The sequence below is a fragment of the Colius striatus genome, chromosome 6 (genome assembly GCF_028858725.1).
Source record: "Colius striatus isolate bColStr4 chromosome 6, bColStr4.1.hap1, whole genome shotgun sequence".
NCBI lineage: Eukaryota > Metazoa > Chordata > Aves > Coliiformes > Coliidae > Colius > Colius striatus.
Window position 1 is genome coordinate 2991907 of NC_084764.1, and position 16603 is coordinate 3008509.

At 43.3% G+C, this 16603-nt stretch overlaps 1 protein-coding gene across 3 annotated transcripts in view; it reads left to right on the forward strand.

The window, feature by feature from the left end:
• The window catches only part of MIDEAS (mitotic deacetylase associated SANT domain protein), a 44311-nt gene that overhangs the window by 21656 nt on the left and 6052 nt on the right, over positions 1–16603 (forward strand). For all 3 annotated transcript variants that reach the window (XM_061998030.1, XM_061998031.1, XM_061998032.1), the window contains exons 2-12: positions 1621–3310; positions 5361–5678; positions 6734–7079; positions 7498–7564; positions 10483–10625; positions 11489–11592; positions 12960–13035; positions 14184–14272; positions 15446–15595; positions 15801–15980; positions 16370–16569. In XM_061998030.1, coding sequence (XP_061854014.1) covers positions 1856–3310; positions 5361–5678; positions 6734–7079; positions 7498–7564; positions 10483–10625; positions 11489–11592; positions 12960–13035; positions 14184–14272; positions 15446–15595; positions 15801–15980; positions 16370–16569 — 3128 coding nt within the window. In that variant the 5' untranslated portion in view covers positions 1621–1855. The remainder of the gene's footprint in view (positions 1–1620; positions 3311–5360; positions 5679–6733; positions 7080–7497; positions 7565–10482; positions 10626–11488; positions 11593–12959; positions 13036–14183; positions 14273–15445; positions 15596–15800; positions 15981–16369; positions 16570–16603) is intronic.

Consider the following 16603-nt stretch of genomic DNA (forward strand, 5'->3'; position numbering starts at 1 on the left):
TTTTCCATCTCACGTGTCCATAATTTCGCCTAGAGTTATTTTCGTCCTGTTGAGAGAGGGCTGGAAAATGAGCCGAGACGTTGTGCTCAGAGGAGGGAGGAGCGCTCTGGCTCTGTGATATGTGGTGGCAGAGGTCCATGGTTTGTAGCCAGGGTGAAAGGGAGGGAGCGTGGGGGGGGAACAGCTATGTAACAGCCTGAGGAAGTGAGTCACTTTGTTCTGAAACGTAGGGCCATGGTTCCAGTAGCACTGAAGCCAACCTTGGCCTCTGAGATGGAAGTTGCGTAAGTGAATTTAAACTCTTTGTCTTTTCCTCCTGCTGCTGCTCCCAACCCCACCTCAGTATTAAAATCTGCATTGTAGCCATATCCGCTTAGAGGAAGCTCAGGTTTCAGGACTTCACTCTGCTGGATGCTTTTGGTTTGTTATTTTTTAACTTGTATAGATAAATGGATTGCAGATTTCACTGGAGGGGATGTGTGTGTCAGTCTTACCTGCTTCACTCCAGAGAAACTTGATTTTTATAGCAGAAGGGATGCAATAAGAATAGGCTTTTACCAATTTATTAGAATCTTTCTGAAATACATTGGCAATGTGAAGTGGAACAGAATGTCTATTGAGAAGAGATAGTAATAGAGACTCACAATAACTTGAGTCTTAGTAGTAGTTTAAGAATTTAATTGCACTAAAAAATAGACTTCTTAAAAAATTATAAGTGTCCTAATATAAATATTAGTGGTAGCATTAACAGCACTTTGGAACTTAATCCTGCAAACTGGGCTTTTAAAGCCTAAGTTTGTGGATAGGGTGTTTTTCTGTGGAAGAGAAAGGTGGAATTGCCCAAGACTGCATGTTCTGGAAAGGCTTTTTCCTGTTATTTTTGTAGCTTCACACTAACAGGTATTTGCTGGTCTCAGCTGTAACAGTCTGCCTGAACTACTTTTCCATGAATGTGACCTGGATGGGAGAAGTTGCTTTCAGTTGTTGAAGAAAGAAAGCATCTGAGAGGGCCACAGGTTGAGCAGGCTCTGTCTTCAGCACTTGAGTGCTTGGTAGACAGTTCTTAATTAGAAAGCAACTGTAATAATTGGGAGAGGGGTGGTAAATCAGGCCACTGCCTGCTTCTTTCATTCAAAGCACCGAATTGATCAACTCGCTGTGTGTTTGTCTGCAGTATGAAGTGTACATGTATGTGTTTTACATGCCTTTGGGAAATGCAGCCTGACACATTATATTTTCAATTGGCTAGTCATGAGGATACTTTTGTGTGTTTGAGTTCAGGTTAAAACCAGATTATTCTGGCTACAGGAAGAGACTGAATGAATTGGTCAGATGAGAGAGCTGAAGAGGAAAACCTTCAGGCTGAGCTCAAGTGATTAGTCAGAAGTCTGTGCAGTTGGGAGTTGCATCATTCAAATTCAATGTGATATCTGTTCTGCAAAGCTAAATTGTTTTGTTTTACATTCTTCTAACTGGTCAGACCTATTATTTCTTACACATACTATCCCCATCTTCATTTCTGTGGCAAATGGGAGAGACATATACATTGTTGCTTATCCCGTGAGGGTTTTATACACCAATTATATCTGTTGACTCATTGTAATTGCTTCTCTCTTTCAGGACCTGTAACTAAGTGGACCCTCCTGACCTCTGAACCACAAAGAATAAGAGTGAAAAGAAGTGGGAGAAGCACACGAAGAAAAAGGAAGTGGATGCACTTTCATCTGGATTCTTTTCCTGCCCTTTATTGCAAAAGCTGAATGGAAAAGAGAGACTTCTGTGCCTTTCTTCCCCCAACCTCAGGGATGGGTGGATTGTAAATACAGTGTGTGCAACTGGGAGAATAGACTGAACCATGAATCTTCAGGCTCAGCAAAAGTCTTCAAGCAAAAGGACTGGGAAACGAATTGCCTATTTTAATGAGCAGGAAATAGCTGTGTCATCAAAAGAACCACAGCAGCAGCTGAAGGAAGGACAGTACTATGGTCATGGAGGGAATATACCGGTCTCCCAAACTATGGATATTACACACGCAGGAGGATTAACAAGTGCTCCCAACAATGTTGCTTTGATGAACTCTGTTTACAGTCAAGATAGGGGAGAATCAATGATGATGTCCCAGACGGTAACAGCTGTCAAATGGCAGAATTCACTAATGGGAAACCGGTTGCCTGAGAGGGGTGACAGCCACTGGCAGACTCCACCTTCCATATGGAACCACAGTATGGTTTTTGGGGGCAACCCGAAAGGACCCCACTCCAATGCTGGTGCCCCAGGCTTCTATGGCCACCCAGAAGCCCTTAAAAGAAACCAAGAGAAAGGAGTGTTTGTGTCACAGCTGGACTTGTATGGAGACGCTGTCCAGCAGATGATGTCCCAGAAGGCTCAGCTGGAACAGCAAGCCCTGGTTAGACAGCAAGCTCAAATGAATTCTTTTCATCAGATGCAGAAGCAGCAGCAGCAGAATCAAAGTCTGCCGTTACAGCCTTTCCAACTTGCCTTTGGTCACCAAGGCCAAAAGCAGGGTCTTCCTGAGTTGTTACACGTCTTTCAAGAAGCCCCAGCTTCTTCCAGTCCAGCATTTACTGCTCAGCAAAAACAGCAAGCTCTTCCCCAGCTACAACTGTTTGAAAACTTCTATCCTCAACAGCAGCAGCAGCAGGCTGCCACACAAGCCTTCAGTCTGCAGCAAACCACTTCCATAGCACAGCCTCATGTGGCAGCTGCAGCACCTCAGCATCACATGATGGCACACCAATTTCAGCAAACAGAGAGGAACCAGGAACTATTCAAGGCTCTAACAGAGCAGAACCAACAGACTGTGCTACCTCAGACCCAGATTCCCTTTCCAAGAAGGTCACGGAGACTCTCCAAAGAAGGTGTCGTGCTGACATCTGCAGGAGAAGCGTTGGCTTCCAAACAGGCAGAGGAACAACCCAGCAATTTATTTCTGCATCACTGGCAAGCACATCAGCAAGAGGTCCCATTACAGCAGCCTCCTGAATCACTGACACACAACAAAAGTAGCTATTTGCACCCCAGGAGATTGGATATGGGGCAGAAGGATGTCGTGGTCAATAGTGAGCTGTGCCAGGTGGAAACAGACAGGCAAGCCACAGCCCAGAATGGTAGAGATGGGGAGAAACAGACAGCAGCAGATGAAGAAAACACTCAGAGAACTAATGATTTTCAGGGTGTCAGAGGTGGTGTGATCCAGAGTACACGACGGAGACGGCGCGTGTCTCAAGAAGCCAATTTGCTGACTTTGGCCCAAAAAGCTGTTGAGCTGGCTTCTCTTCAGAATGTAAAGGTAAAGTACACATCCTAACCAATATAGCATGGGTTAGATTACACAACAGGGCTGAAATGAAAGTGATTTATGTACCTATGAGGGGTAGGATGGTGTCTTGATGCAAGAAGTGTTGTAGTGCAGCAAGAATGGCTCTGGAGTGGTGACATGTAAGTTCAGCTGTTATAATTCATAGCTGCAGGAAAATAGAGATCTAGTGCAGCTAATCCAATGGAGGGCAGTTTAATTTCCCTAATACTGAATGTGATCATAGCCCTTGGCTTCAAATGTGGATGTTTTCAACTTAGGCCTCAAGCTTAGAGAGAAAAGTATAAGCAATTCACTTGGTGTCTCCCTGCCAATTTAACCTTCTCTTCCTTTCATATTGAGACTGCTGCTTACCTGCCAGTTCCTCAGTTTTAGTGTTTGAAGTGTTTTTAAATTGTGCTATCTAAAAATTATGTGATGCAGTTTATGTTTCCTGAATATTACAAGCCTGAGGCTTCCTCACTTCCATGACACACTTATACCAGGCATAACAAAGGTCTGTCAGATGCAGCATCCTGTTTGTGAGAATGACCCTGCAGCCAATGTTGAAAGATTAGTAACCTGAGGACAAAGTCTGCCTGTAGATCCTCCTGTACAGCTTGAGAGGGAAGAAAATTAGTGTTGACTGATTAGACAGTTCACCAGTTGTATCTGGTCTCATCAGTCTAAACTGTGCAGCATGTATTACATACAGTAAGATGACAGACTTCAAAATTAACTAGCCTAAATGGGGTAAATGGTGGGATTTTTGGAGTTAGGTGGGTTTTAGTTTGTTGTTCTTTATTTAGCTTTTGTTTCAGTGGTGTGTGGTTTGACTGATTCATTGATTACCTCTCATGAGAAGTAAAAATATGCTTTTCTTTGGAAGCTTTCTTGCCAGAGGCTGATGTTACCTGAAGCCAGTTAGGATATCCCTTTATTTTAGTGACTCATCCTGTATTCCCATTTCCTTGGAGCTCAATTTTCTGGAGTTTCCATGAGTAGAAGAAAGCAGAGACATGGAAGCAGTGTAGTACCAGTGCAAAAAGTGCTGGCTTGAAGTTGTGCCTTGTTGACTCTGTTGAGTCAGGCTCAAGCCTGGTTAAACAGCAAACCTCAAAAGTCTCCAGTTATAATAAGGAAAGTTGCTTCTGTTATGTAAATGAGGAAAAAAAATGCAGTGAAAAGCCAGCTCTGTTTCTTGGATGTTTTATTATTTAATTAAGATTAGACTCACAGAATCTTAAGGGTTGGAAGGGACCTCAAAAGATCATCCAATTTAACTCCCCTGCCAGAGCAGGATCACCTAGAGCAGGGTACACAGGAACTCATCCAGGTGGGTTTGAATGTCTCTAGAGAAGGAGACTCCACAGCCCATCTGGGCAGCCACTACCAGTGCTCCCTCACCTCAACACTGAAGAAGATTTTCCTTGTGTTCCTTTGGAACCTCTTCTGTTCCAGCTTGTCCCTTTTGCCCCTTGTCCTACCATTGGCTATCATTGAGAACAGCCTGGCTCCATCCTCCTCACGCTTATCCTTTACCTATTTGTAAACATTCATGAGGTCACCCCTCAGTCTCCTCCAAGCTACAGAGCCCCAGCTCCTTCAGCCTTTCATGAAAAGGGAGATGATCCACTCCATCATCTTTGTGGCCTTGTGCTGAACTCTCTCCAGCAGCTCCCTGTCCTTCTGGAACTGGTACCCTGCAGCTTATGATTACTACTAAAACTGAAGAACCTTTGTAGGAAGTTACATGGCAGGGCACAAATTCATCTGGTAAATAAAATGTCAAACCACAAGTAGTGATGTGGTACTTAAGAATGATGTATACAAATACTCTAGCAGTTGAGATTACAGGCAATGCTCAAGTAACTGTAAGAAATGTGGCCAACACTGTTGGGAAGTATTCTTTTTCTTCCAGTTGCTTTTCTAAATCCATTTCAGCTTGCAAATTACATTGAGAAACTTGATATACCCTTAAAGTGAGATAACACTTATTACGTAAGTACTACAGAACTTGTAAGGAATCTGTTTTTCCTCTTAGGAGCTGGATCCTTCAGAAGAGAAGAAGAGTATGGTGCTAGCTCCTGGACCTACAGCTGCAAAAAGTGTTGTGGAATTTGCCAGTTCTTCACCACCTCCCAAAAAGGCCCGGGAGGATAACAGCCTTGTGCCTCTTATCATTCCTGTGTCTGTGCCAGTGAGAAAAATTGACTTGCAGAGCCTGGGAAAGGACAAGTCTGAGGATGGAAAGCTCCAGAGAGGCCAAACAAATGATCGAGCTCCTTGTGAACGCAAACCCTCTGTGATAGTCACTCGGCGGCGATCTAATCGTAGTACTAACATGGAAACCTCAAATCAGGTATGGATAGACCAGGAAATCAGAGATGCTAGGTTTAATTACAGACTATTTATCCATAAGCTTTTCTGTCTCAGGGCTTGAGATTTGAGTAGATGTAGTCTGGGGACCATAGATTTTTTTTTGGTCGTAATATTGCCGTATATTTGGGCATTGCTGGCTTCTCATCACCTACAGCTAATGCTGCTACAGCCAAGCAATGACTTCTGCACTACTGAGCAGTGAATAAAGGCAAACATCAATTAATGCTAGAATAAACAGTCTGAGTAAAGAGTGCTTTCTGCACACAAAGATGATGATAAACTGTGAGTGGTGCTCGTTTCTCTGTATATGAATAAAACCCAAAGTGAAGATTTCTTCTCATGGAATTGAAATCTCTTACTGAGGTTCTGAAGATCGTTGTTCAGTGTTCCCCTTCAGTGTGGTGCTATTGAGGAGGTTTTTGGTTTTGGCTGGAGATGTTTTTTTGTCTCTTCTGTTCAGAAGTACAATAAAATGTATTTGTCTAGTGGTTGAAAGGGTTGTCTGTTGGTTGATAGGGCTGGGACAAAGGCTGGACTCGATCTTAAAGGTCTCTTCCAGCTCAAATGATTCTATGATCCTAAAATGGTCAAATGGCAGAGAAATGGCAGGCATCTAAGGAGATTTCTCTGCATTTAAATTCTTAACCATCTAAGACAATATCGTTGTCATCTCTTTTTGCTATTTAATGTCACCCCTTGTCTGTATCAGGGGTTCTGTTATACTTTTACATCCTCTTTTAAAGCTACTATGGAGTCATTCATTCTAACCAAAGGTCGGACTAGACATGTGTAGTTCTTTTAAAACACAACTTCATAAGCACTCAGAGATAGTGTTGCTACCTAACAGTTCCTGTGTCAATTCCATTCCTCACCTTCTTCCTCCCTCTTTCCCTTTGTGCTAATTGTTGAGACACTCTCCAGCTGCCTTATGCAGATTTTGAGCTGCCATGAAAGAATGTTGTCATTTTGATGAAGTTTTTCAAACTACCTGATGTTTTAAAATGAACTTAAGTGTGTGATTTTGTTTTATAACAGCAAGAAGATGCTGTTCCAAAGGATGAAGCAGAGGGCTTTGCCCGAAAACCAAAGCAGCGGCCACGACCTGAGCCACTCTTCATACCACCAAAAGCTGGCACCTTTATTGCGCCACCTGTTTATTCTAACATTACTCCCTATCAGAGCCACTTACGGTCACCTGTCCGTCTGGCAGATCATCCTTCGGACAGGAACTTTGAGCTACCTCCTTACACTCCTCCACCAATTCTCAGTCCAGTGAGAGAAGGATCTGGGCTGTATTTTAATGCTATCCTCTCTTCAAGTGGTCATTCGGTCCCACCTCCGATGACTCCTAAAAGTGCTCACAGAACTCTGCTTAGATCAAGTAAGTTCCACTCTGTCCTTCCTTTCTTGGCTAATTTATGATTAGGAACTGTGGAGCAGTAAGAGGAAGATCGTGACTTTAGGAGGTGTGGTTATGTGGAACTGGGACCTCCTTGTGATAGTGTGGGGAGCTAGGACTGAGGAGATGCAATGTTGCATTCACAAGCAATCTGCAACACCCCCTACTGATGTTTTCAGGAATAGGAAAGGCAGCGCCTGTGTCAGTGTCATTATCTTGAACTGGAGGGGAACAGTGACTAGTTATTACTAAGATGTAACTGATGACTGGAGGTCAAGTCTTGGTCATCTTAAACTTCTGTAGCATATGGGTCCTTTTTTTGGAGAGATGGATAGCTCTGGTTAAGTTTACATGCTGTGTGAAGATGAGCTGTCTGAGCAGTGATTTCTTTTCCTTGCAGATAGTTCAGAAGTTACCCCTCCCGTTCTCACAGTAGTGGGAGAAGCCACCCCAGTCAGCATTGAACCGTAAGTATCCGGTAGACTCGTAGCCTCGTAGTAAATGTGCTCCCTTTCTTCCTCTTAAACTTTCAACCAAGGGTTCAGGCCCAGTCAACATGGCTTTATGAAGGGCAGGTCCTGCTTGACTAACCTGATCTCCTTCTATGGTGACCTGCTTGGTGGAGGAGGGAAAGGCTGTGGATGTGGTCTGCTGGCCCTTCAGTAAAGCCTTCAACACTGAATGAATGCTGTTATTTTTGGTTTTGAGTGGGGGAATTAATGCTTCTTTAGGGCAAAGCCAAAACATAATATGGAAAAATGTAGTTAGTTCTACCACAGACTGGTCAGATGGCAGGTTATCCATGTGGCCTGTATTAGCTGCAGCACAACTGTGAACACAGCTTTGCACCCTCCTGGGCTGGCTCAGCCTGAAAGCACTACAGCCAGCTGCTCACAGTACATGTGGCCTGGGCTAATAAGCCTCATTAGTTTTTTTTAAGCTGGCTGCATGCTGGGAAAGCTTATTGGACCCAGTAGCAGTAGGGAACAGAGTTTGGAGATACTGAAGCTGGAGTTAGGAGCTTTGGCTTGGTGCCAGACCTGCTAAACCTGGGCATAGAACAAGCAGAGTAGCAAATATGTGCATGGCCCTTGCGAGCCCCCTGGATTTGTTATCAGCTCAAGTTCAGTGCTGTAGAGGTACAGCAATGTAGTTCCAGTTCATGATTGTGCCTAGGTTAATGGATTCCTGCAAAATCTAAGCATGGAGATGCGTGGTGTGGAAACACCCATCTGGCACAAGAACGCCCGTGTGGCTCTGCATTGCTGACTGTGCAGTCAGGAATCTCTGCTGTAGCTCTGCTGCAGATCCTGTAGCATTTGAGATATGTAACTCACCCTCTCCCAAGTACATACCAGGCTTCTTTTTCTTCCAAAACTGCTTATATTTTTTAAATTGCCTGGAGCATTTGCTGTCCATTTTGTTTTTCTCTTGCCCTTTTTCCATTCTTCCTTCCCGTTGGAAGCTGAGTTTTCTGCACTTTTGGCAGCAGGCTGTCCTGAGAAAACGTTGTAGTTGTGAATGAACCCAGATTATTCTTGTCACCTTTTCAAAGCCCTTTCCAGTCTAAGACCATTAATGGAAATGAGCACATCTGATGTTAAATCTGATTTGAAAATGGCTTACTTTATCTTTTTGTTGTCGATGCATTTCACGCTAATCCAGCAGAACTTCTTGAACAGATGTTTTTTGCTTCCTCCTCACTCAGGTCTTGATCTTTGACCCGGGTGCAATCTTTGACCTTGGTGCAATTGCCTTTGGCTGTTGTGTCTGTTGGTTTAAATTGCTGAAGTTAATGACATGAAGTTAGCTGCAATTGCAGTTGTGTGTGAAGATTTTCAGATTTGTTGCTGGAGATTTCACACAACAGCAACTTAGTAATGAAAGTGCATCTCCTGTTGCCAAAAGGGAGTGCAAAGAATGCCCTGGTATCATCTTTAAGTCTTGTCTAACTTCCAAAGAATCTATTCAGCAGCTTTGAACTTTTACCTGTGATAAATTAACAAGCTAGTGTCATTCTGTGTTGTTAATGTTTGCTGCTTGAAAGCTAGTTTTTGCAGCACTGCTGTGGTCAGTTTTATAGACTTGTTTTCTATCAAGGAAATATGGCAGGAAGTTGAATTTTGTTTGTAGTCCTGACTCTCAGAAGCTGATTATAACTTGTAATTACCCAATATTGTCTTCTTAATTGCTGGTGCTTTACCAGATTTTCTGCTAATGCTTCTCAAAAGGTTATTTCGTTACAGAGATTTGGAATAGGAAAATGTGTTAATGAAGCTTAATTCTTCTATTTGTGAAGCAGTACAATAGGCAGCTGGTGTGTCAGATGTGTCCCACTGGTTTTGCAGTTCACTTGCTTCAAATTCTAAAGTCACCCCTCAGCTAGCCAGCCTGAAGTATAGCTGTGATGCCTTAATTCTGGACATTGCCACACTTGACTATATGCCAGGGCATCCCAGGAGCACTGTCAGTGCTTGCATGCAAGAGCTCTTGCTGTACTGAAATTTAAACTTAAAGGAGTCACAGAATGTTAAGGGTTGGAAGGGACCTTGAAAGATCATCCAGTACAACTCCCCTGCCAGAGCAGGACCACCTAGAGTAGGGCACACTGGAACTCATCCAGCTGGGTTTGGAATGTCTCCGGAGAAGGAGATTCCACAACCCATCTGGGCAGCCTGTTCCATGGCATAGTGTAACTTAAATGGTCCCCTGGAGGTCATCCGGCCCAAGCCCTTGCTCAGAGCAGGCCAAATGAGATCAGGTTCCTCAGGTCAACTCTTGCTGTAGATATGTTGTTTTATTTAGACATCACAGGTACAAGGTCTAATCCATCAGCTTTTCTAGCCCAGGGATGCCATATTCCAGCTTTAGAAATGTTAGAAATTGTTTCTAGAAGATACTTGCTTGCATCAAGATCAGAAAAGACCAGGCTTTGATCCTGCCTTGACTGGGGATTTGGACCAGTTGAGATAATCTCCAGAAGCCCTTTTCAGCTTAAATAATGCAACGATTCTGTAGTAATGGCTGGCAAATGCTTATACTAAAACAGGCTCACCTGTCTTAGGCATGAGAAGCAGGCTTGCCATAAGAGAAGTCTGTGTGACAGCCTTCAAACCTGTTGATTATCAAAAGCTAATAACTGAGCAATTACTGGGGGATCCTAATCTAAATACAGTTTCAACCATTGTTGACACGACAATGGAAACTGGTAATGGATGTAAAACCTCTCACCTTTTGAGTCATTCTTACTAATGTAACTTACAACACCTGAAAGCTGTTCATGTCATATGCAAGACCTTGCTCATAATGAATGCCTCTAGCAGAGATGCAGATTTTCTGAGTATTATAAAGGGGGCTTCACTCTTACTTTTTACCTCCTCTACAGGAGAATAAATGTAGGAACTCGCTTCCAAGCAGAAATCCCATCACTGCAAGATAGATCTCTGGCAGCTGCTGATGAACATAAAGCAGAACTGGTGTGGCAGCCGTGGGGTGACCTGGAAACCAACAAAGTCACCCAAGAGAATGGTAGGAATGTGGAAGGCTGGTAAATGGGACTGAATTGTCACAGCTGTTGTAGTGGTAACCACGTGTCTACTGTAGGTACAGTTTAAAAGTCTTGCAGAGCTGAGAGTCAAGTGATGTATTTGAATGGTGTTAATCTTACAAGTGAAACTTGTGTATCAGGTTGCACGTGGCCTGGGGAGCTCGGTAGGCTTGGGGGTTTTCTAATTGAGATAAACTGGGACCATTTGTTACTTGTCAGGCAAAGGGCAACTTTTTGCTCAGTGAAACTTCCTTGTCTCTGAATATTTGAATGCCTCATGCACATAACTTCTGTATTTTCAAGGGATGTTCTAGACATGACGGTATTTTGGAAAAATCAAGTTGTAGAGGGAAGTCAGGGTGAGGAAGCAGGAGTTGTGGCAGCTGGTAGCAGACTCTGGGGAGCTCTCTGCTGTTGATGCACGTGGGTTGTGGCATGTATGAATCTTGAAAGGAAGAGGAAGTGGACAGGCCTGAAAAATCTTTCTGATGAGAGAGAGAAAAAAGACTACTGTGAAATGGAAATTTTCAGTCTAAGGGGGAGACTCGGGAAACCTCTTGAGGTGAAGGGAGATGGGAAGATAGTGTAGGAGGGAGATTTCCAAGAGACTCCAAATGTAAACAGTGTTTGATGGAGAGTAAAGCTGCATGGCCTTGTTGTCTAATGCATTCTTGTATCTAAATTTGATCCAGGTAAGTTTGCAAGGATATTCAATTTCTCTGTGAGTTTTACATTCTGCTATGCCTAGCCCTTCTTCAAAAGAGTTGATTAATGACATGAATCCTGTGGGAAACTCTATTTTAATCTTCTTACCTGAATTTGTTTGGTACCTCTGTGGAAACAGTTGAAAGCCTGCTGGCTGCTGCCTGTTCAAGCATTTTTCCTGGGGCTGGAACCAACCAGGAGCTGGCGCTGCATTTCTTACATGAGGCCAAGGGAAGCATTCTGGTGAGTCTTCCCAGTTTTTCACCTTGATGTGTTTGGGGATGTTAATGAGGGCTGGGTCACCTGTCATTCCTGAGAGGAGAGCCCTGCAAATGCCTTCCTATGCATCAGGCTCCCCCGTTCAGTGTCCCTTGGATGTCCCTGAAGTGGATTCTGCCTGATGTGCATTGCCATATTCACTCACCGTCTTGCCTGTTTCTAACTGTGACCTATTTGGCTTTTTAACTGCCTGACAGTCTACCAGGGCAATTGAGCTGAAGCTGCTAAATGAGTTTTAAATGTTGTCTTCCTGGGAAGATTACCATGTTGGTAGGGAAAATAAGAGGTTGGGGTTGAAGCTGAGACAGTGCAGTGTCTTGCTTCTCTTACTTTTGGCAGAGCCATTAAACTTCTCTGTGGATGTCCATAGAATGGCTGGGCTGCTAATTTTGTATCAGTATTGTAAGACATGATACACTTTCATAAATGCCCTTTGACACCCCTGGGAGGTAATATCAAGAGCAGAACATAGCAGGTGGCACAGGGTTGTCATCCTTTTATAGTTCTATGATTGATTTAACCTGGCATAAAGCAGCCCTGGGGTCAGGAGTTGGCTGCGTGTTTCCCATCCCCTGTAGTGTGCCAGCCCTGACACTTGTCAGACTCTATTGACCTGCAAACAAAAAGTAACTTTTGTGTGTATGAATAAAGCTTCTGCTAGATGAGTTCCCAAAGCCAGCCCACCATTGTGAATGTTGTTGCTGGTGTTAGGGAGGAACAGGGCTGACCCTGGCAGCAGGAGCTTCACTCTTAAGGTGGTTTAAACTCCCGACAGAAACGTGACTCCCTTCTCTCCTTCCTGCTAACTTTTTAAAGCTTTTCCAGTTTAAATGCAAAATGGAAAGCAGCTTGAGAGGGATTGTTTCTTCAGTGTGCAATCTTTTCCTCACATGACTGTTCTGTTTTAATTTGAAGTATTGCTTAGTTAAGTGAGATAAGATCACAGTGCCCTGATGTTTAGGACAGACATCGTTTAGGGCAGCATTTTTGTTTGTCAGTATGTAACTTAAGCCCTCAGTAAACTAGAGGAAGCTGCTGCATGGTCTCTGTCTATAGAATTAACTCTCTCCTAACACTGGTGGTTGTGTTGGAAAGTGTCATTTTGCAGAGACAGGAAATGGTGCTGAGAGTTTCCCACTTGCCTGTGGGACCTGAACTTCCTGGAGGGTCAACAACATGATTTTTTTGTTGTTTAAGTTGTCCCAAATGTTAAACTTTCCTGTGTTTCTTTTCAGTTAGCTTGGCAGAAAGGAGAGGATTAACAATTGCCTCATGTTTATCTTTGAATACCTCAAACATTAAATGAGTCATTTTATTTGTGTTTATCTTAGGGAGCTTTGACCAAACTGCTATTGAAGAGCCCAGTACGATCACCTGGCCACCCCTTGGCAGATTATCACTACACAGGTTTGTCACCCAGAATAACTCTGTGCTGCTTCTCTGTATCATTAAGGATTTCTTTTTCTGTCCTTTTTTGCTCTTTTGGGGATCTTTGTAACATCACAGCAAGATTCAAAGACCATTCTTCTCTCCAATAAATCAAATGATGGCCTGCCAGGAGTTTTCCCTGTGCAAATTATGACACTTAAAATGTAGAAAACTGCATCTCTCAGACTATGTGTGTGTGTATGTTTGTGTGTGTGTTCTGATTGCTTTTATGGGGAAAAGGGCATGTGATCTCTCTACACTAAGCCACAGAGAATGCAGAGAGTTAGCTAGTACATACAAGAAAGGCTGTGGTAACCTCGGAACCACAGCCTCTCTGGCATGAATTTCCCGGGTGGAGTGGAGAGGGTTTTATGGGAATAGTTTTCAGGCTTACTGGAGAAAGCTCAGCCAACTGCTGCTGCCTGGTGACGTTTCTGCAAAATTTAAGTGCCATGAACTGTCTTTGTAGTCCTGTACCTAATTAGAAAAAAGTCAGCCATGTGACACTAGCTTCAGTGATCTGGAGTGACCCTGAAAGGCCTGAGGTAGGGTGGTAGGGAGAAATCTAATAGGTGGTACCACGAAGCGTAGAAACTGCGTTTCTTCATTGTTACTCACTCCTGCTGTAATGGTTGGGAAATACTGCTTGAGTAATACCTATGAGGCAGGAGGAGATTCCAAAATGTGTTTGTTATTAGAGGCAAGGGTGCGAGGATAGTAGGAACAAGTACAGTGGATTGCTGCTGAAAGAGAAGATCCTGTTCTCTTGCCTCACCACTTGCCTTGTATGAAATCTAATGACTGGGGCACACAGTCTGTGTCTATTCACCGTGGTGTTTTGTTGGAAAACATCCTAGTTCATCTGACTGTGGTTTATTTTGCAAGCTGAACAGTGTTAACCTGTGGTGAGGAGTACTACATGTAACGAAAAGGGAGTAATGAGAGCTGAAGTGGAGCAGTACTGGAGGAGTTAAGAGTAGTCTGCAGTTAGGCTGTGTGTGCTGAGAGACAGCACCTTTGCATGTGTATATTGGTCTTAAGACAAACATGAGGAAAAAGTCTGTAGAAGAGTGAACATTTGAAATTGCAAGGGCTTTCCTTACAACTTCTTTCTCTTTTTTCCACAGGATCAGACAAGTGGAAAGTTGCTGAAAAAAAACTTTTCAACAAAGGCATTGCAATCTACAAGAAGGACTTTTTCTTGGTCCAAAAGCTTGTAAGTTACTTGTTCTTTTGGATTTTTTAATGTACTTTTTTAGACATTTAAACATTTAATACAGAGAATTCAGTCTCCATTTTTCTGAAACCTCAGTATTAAGCATTAAGTTCTGCACTCAAAAGATTTCAGAGGAATTTTATCATCCAGCACAGCAAAAAGCTCACTAGAAAGCTGGAACAGTAGTGTTTGTTTTCCTATTGTTGTTTACTTAACCTTCCTACTTACTGCATTGCTTCCATTAGTCTATGCTGCAGATATCACTTCTACAGGGCATATTTATAGAGTGCTGGTGTAATGTTCCACTGAGGCTTAAATGTCTTGCTTATAAAACTGAATAGAAACACATCCTTGCTACCGATGAAAAGGACCAAATCCTGTGTGACCTGACCTAGGGTGACCTGCTTCTGCAGGGGGTGGTTGGACTAGATGATCTCTAAAAGTCCCTTCCAACCCTACCATTCTATGATTCTGTGATCCTTTAGGATCTCTCTTGCCAGTTTTCTGTGACAGTGATAGTAAAAATGATCACTCCTATCTCTTTTCATGAGGTAAGACACTTCAGCAGGGGGGTAAAAAACTGAAGGAGAGTGCAAAACCATGAGCCATATTTACTGAACAAATTCCCAAAAGGCATTTAAGTTTTAAAACCTAAGAATACATTTCAAAACTTCCAGACAAAAGCCACTGATATAGAATATAGAGACAGTCACAGGTCTGTGCTGATAATTGTCTACCACCATGTGTGTGAGAAGTGCACATGGCCAAAACGGGAAGGGCTGCAAACCTCCCTTTCCATTTTTGGATCGGTATTCTGCTCTGGTCTTCCCTGAAGTGCTGCTGCAAAACAAAGCTCCCCCATAAAACCTGAAAGGCTGCTCTCAAGCTGGACAGCTCAAATGGAACGTTTCAGAGGCTAAGGGATGCATTAAGCTTTTTAAGGGCCAAGTTCTGTCGATCCTGTAGTTCTGGGTGAACACCAGTGGCAATAGGGGAGGGGCTGTGGGTTGGGGCATACAGGTGAATATGACAGGGAAAAGAAGGCTTTAACAGCAGTTGAGGTGGGAAGGAAAGAAAAACACACAGTGTATTTATTGCACCTTTAGTAATTGTTCATAAGCCTTCTGAAGATCATGTAATCCATTGGACTTTTGTGTTTTCTTTAAACATCAGATCAAAACCAAAACGGTGGCTCAGTGTGTAGAGTTCTACTACACATACAAGAAACAGGTGAAAATTGGTCGGAATGGGACCTTAATCTTTGGGGATATTGATGTTCCTAATGAGAAATCTATGAAAGATGAAGCTGAAGTTGACATCAAGGTAACTTCTTAACATTCTCTAACTTCTTTTGGGCTGTGGTGTGAGTCTGATTTTCGTGTGTTGTTTCATTTTGCTGGTGAAGTCAAAAGCAGAATCAATCTGTCTGATGTGGAGGAGTCCAGACTCGCAAACCTGTGTCTTGTGTCACATAATGACATTTCCTTTCAGACATGGAAATTAACAATTCCTCTATCTTCTGGTAAAGAGTTCCCATAGGTTTGCACGTGTTCTTCCTCCCAGAAGGGACATTTACAATGAAGAACAGGAGTATGGGGAGGATGAGGAGGAGGAGGAGGGAGAAGAGGAGGCAGAGGAAGAACTACATAATAGAAAGAAGAACACAGTTACTTTCAAAGATGAACAGACACTACAAGATGGTGTAATAGTAAGTGCTGCATTGTGCATGTTATACTTCCTATGCCACCTTCACTCTGCAACTGGTTTAGAAAATACCAGGTGGATGGTTCCAGATGTGAAAAACTTCCCTCTCTCGTGTCTCCCAGAGCAAGAAACTGGGCTGAGGTAGCTTAGAGTGTTGGTAGCAACCAGGCTGTGTGCTGTAGTGGGAGAACTGGGCCAGGTAAGGAGGAGGTGGGGAGAAATTCAATATGATTCTATGCACACACAGGACCATCATCAGAAACGTCCTGAAGAACTTCTCATTAAATAAAACCTTGGTCTGGAATAAATGAAGCACAGGGGCTCCGCCATTGTTTTGCTCCTGAGGGTGGGTGTATGTTTCAGTTTGCCTTAACTGTTCCCTTCTCTCCAAAGGCCTATGATGCCAACATGAGGAGTCAAGAGGCAGCTGTCCCAGGCAGAAGTGGAAGGAAGCCAAGGGAGACAGCAGTGAAGCCTCGGAAGCCTCTCACTGCCCCAGTGCAGCGGAGGCGGCGGAAACAGAAGATAAAATCAGATGCTACCAGTAAAACTCAGAACACAGAGAACACATTTCCATGTAAAAAATGTGGCAGGTAAGAGCAGCTCTTGCTTTTCCAGCAGCAGCTT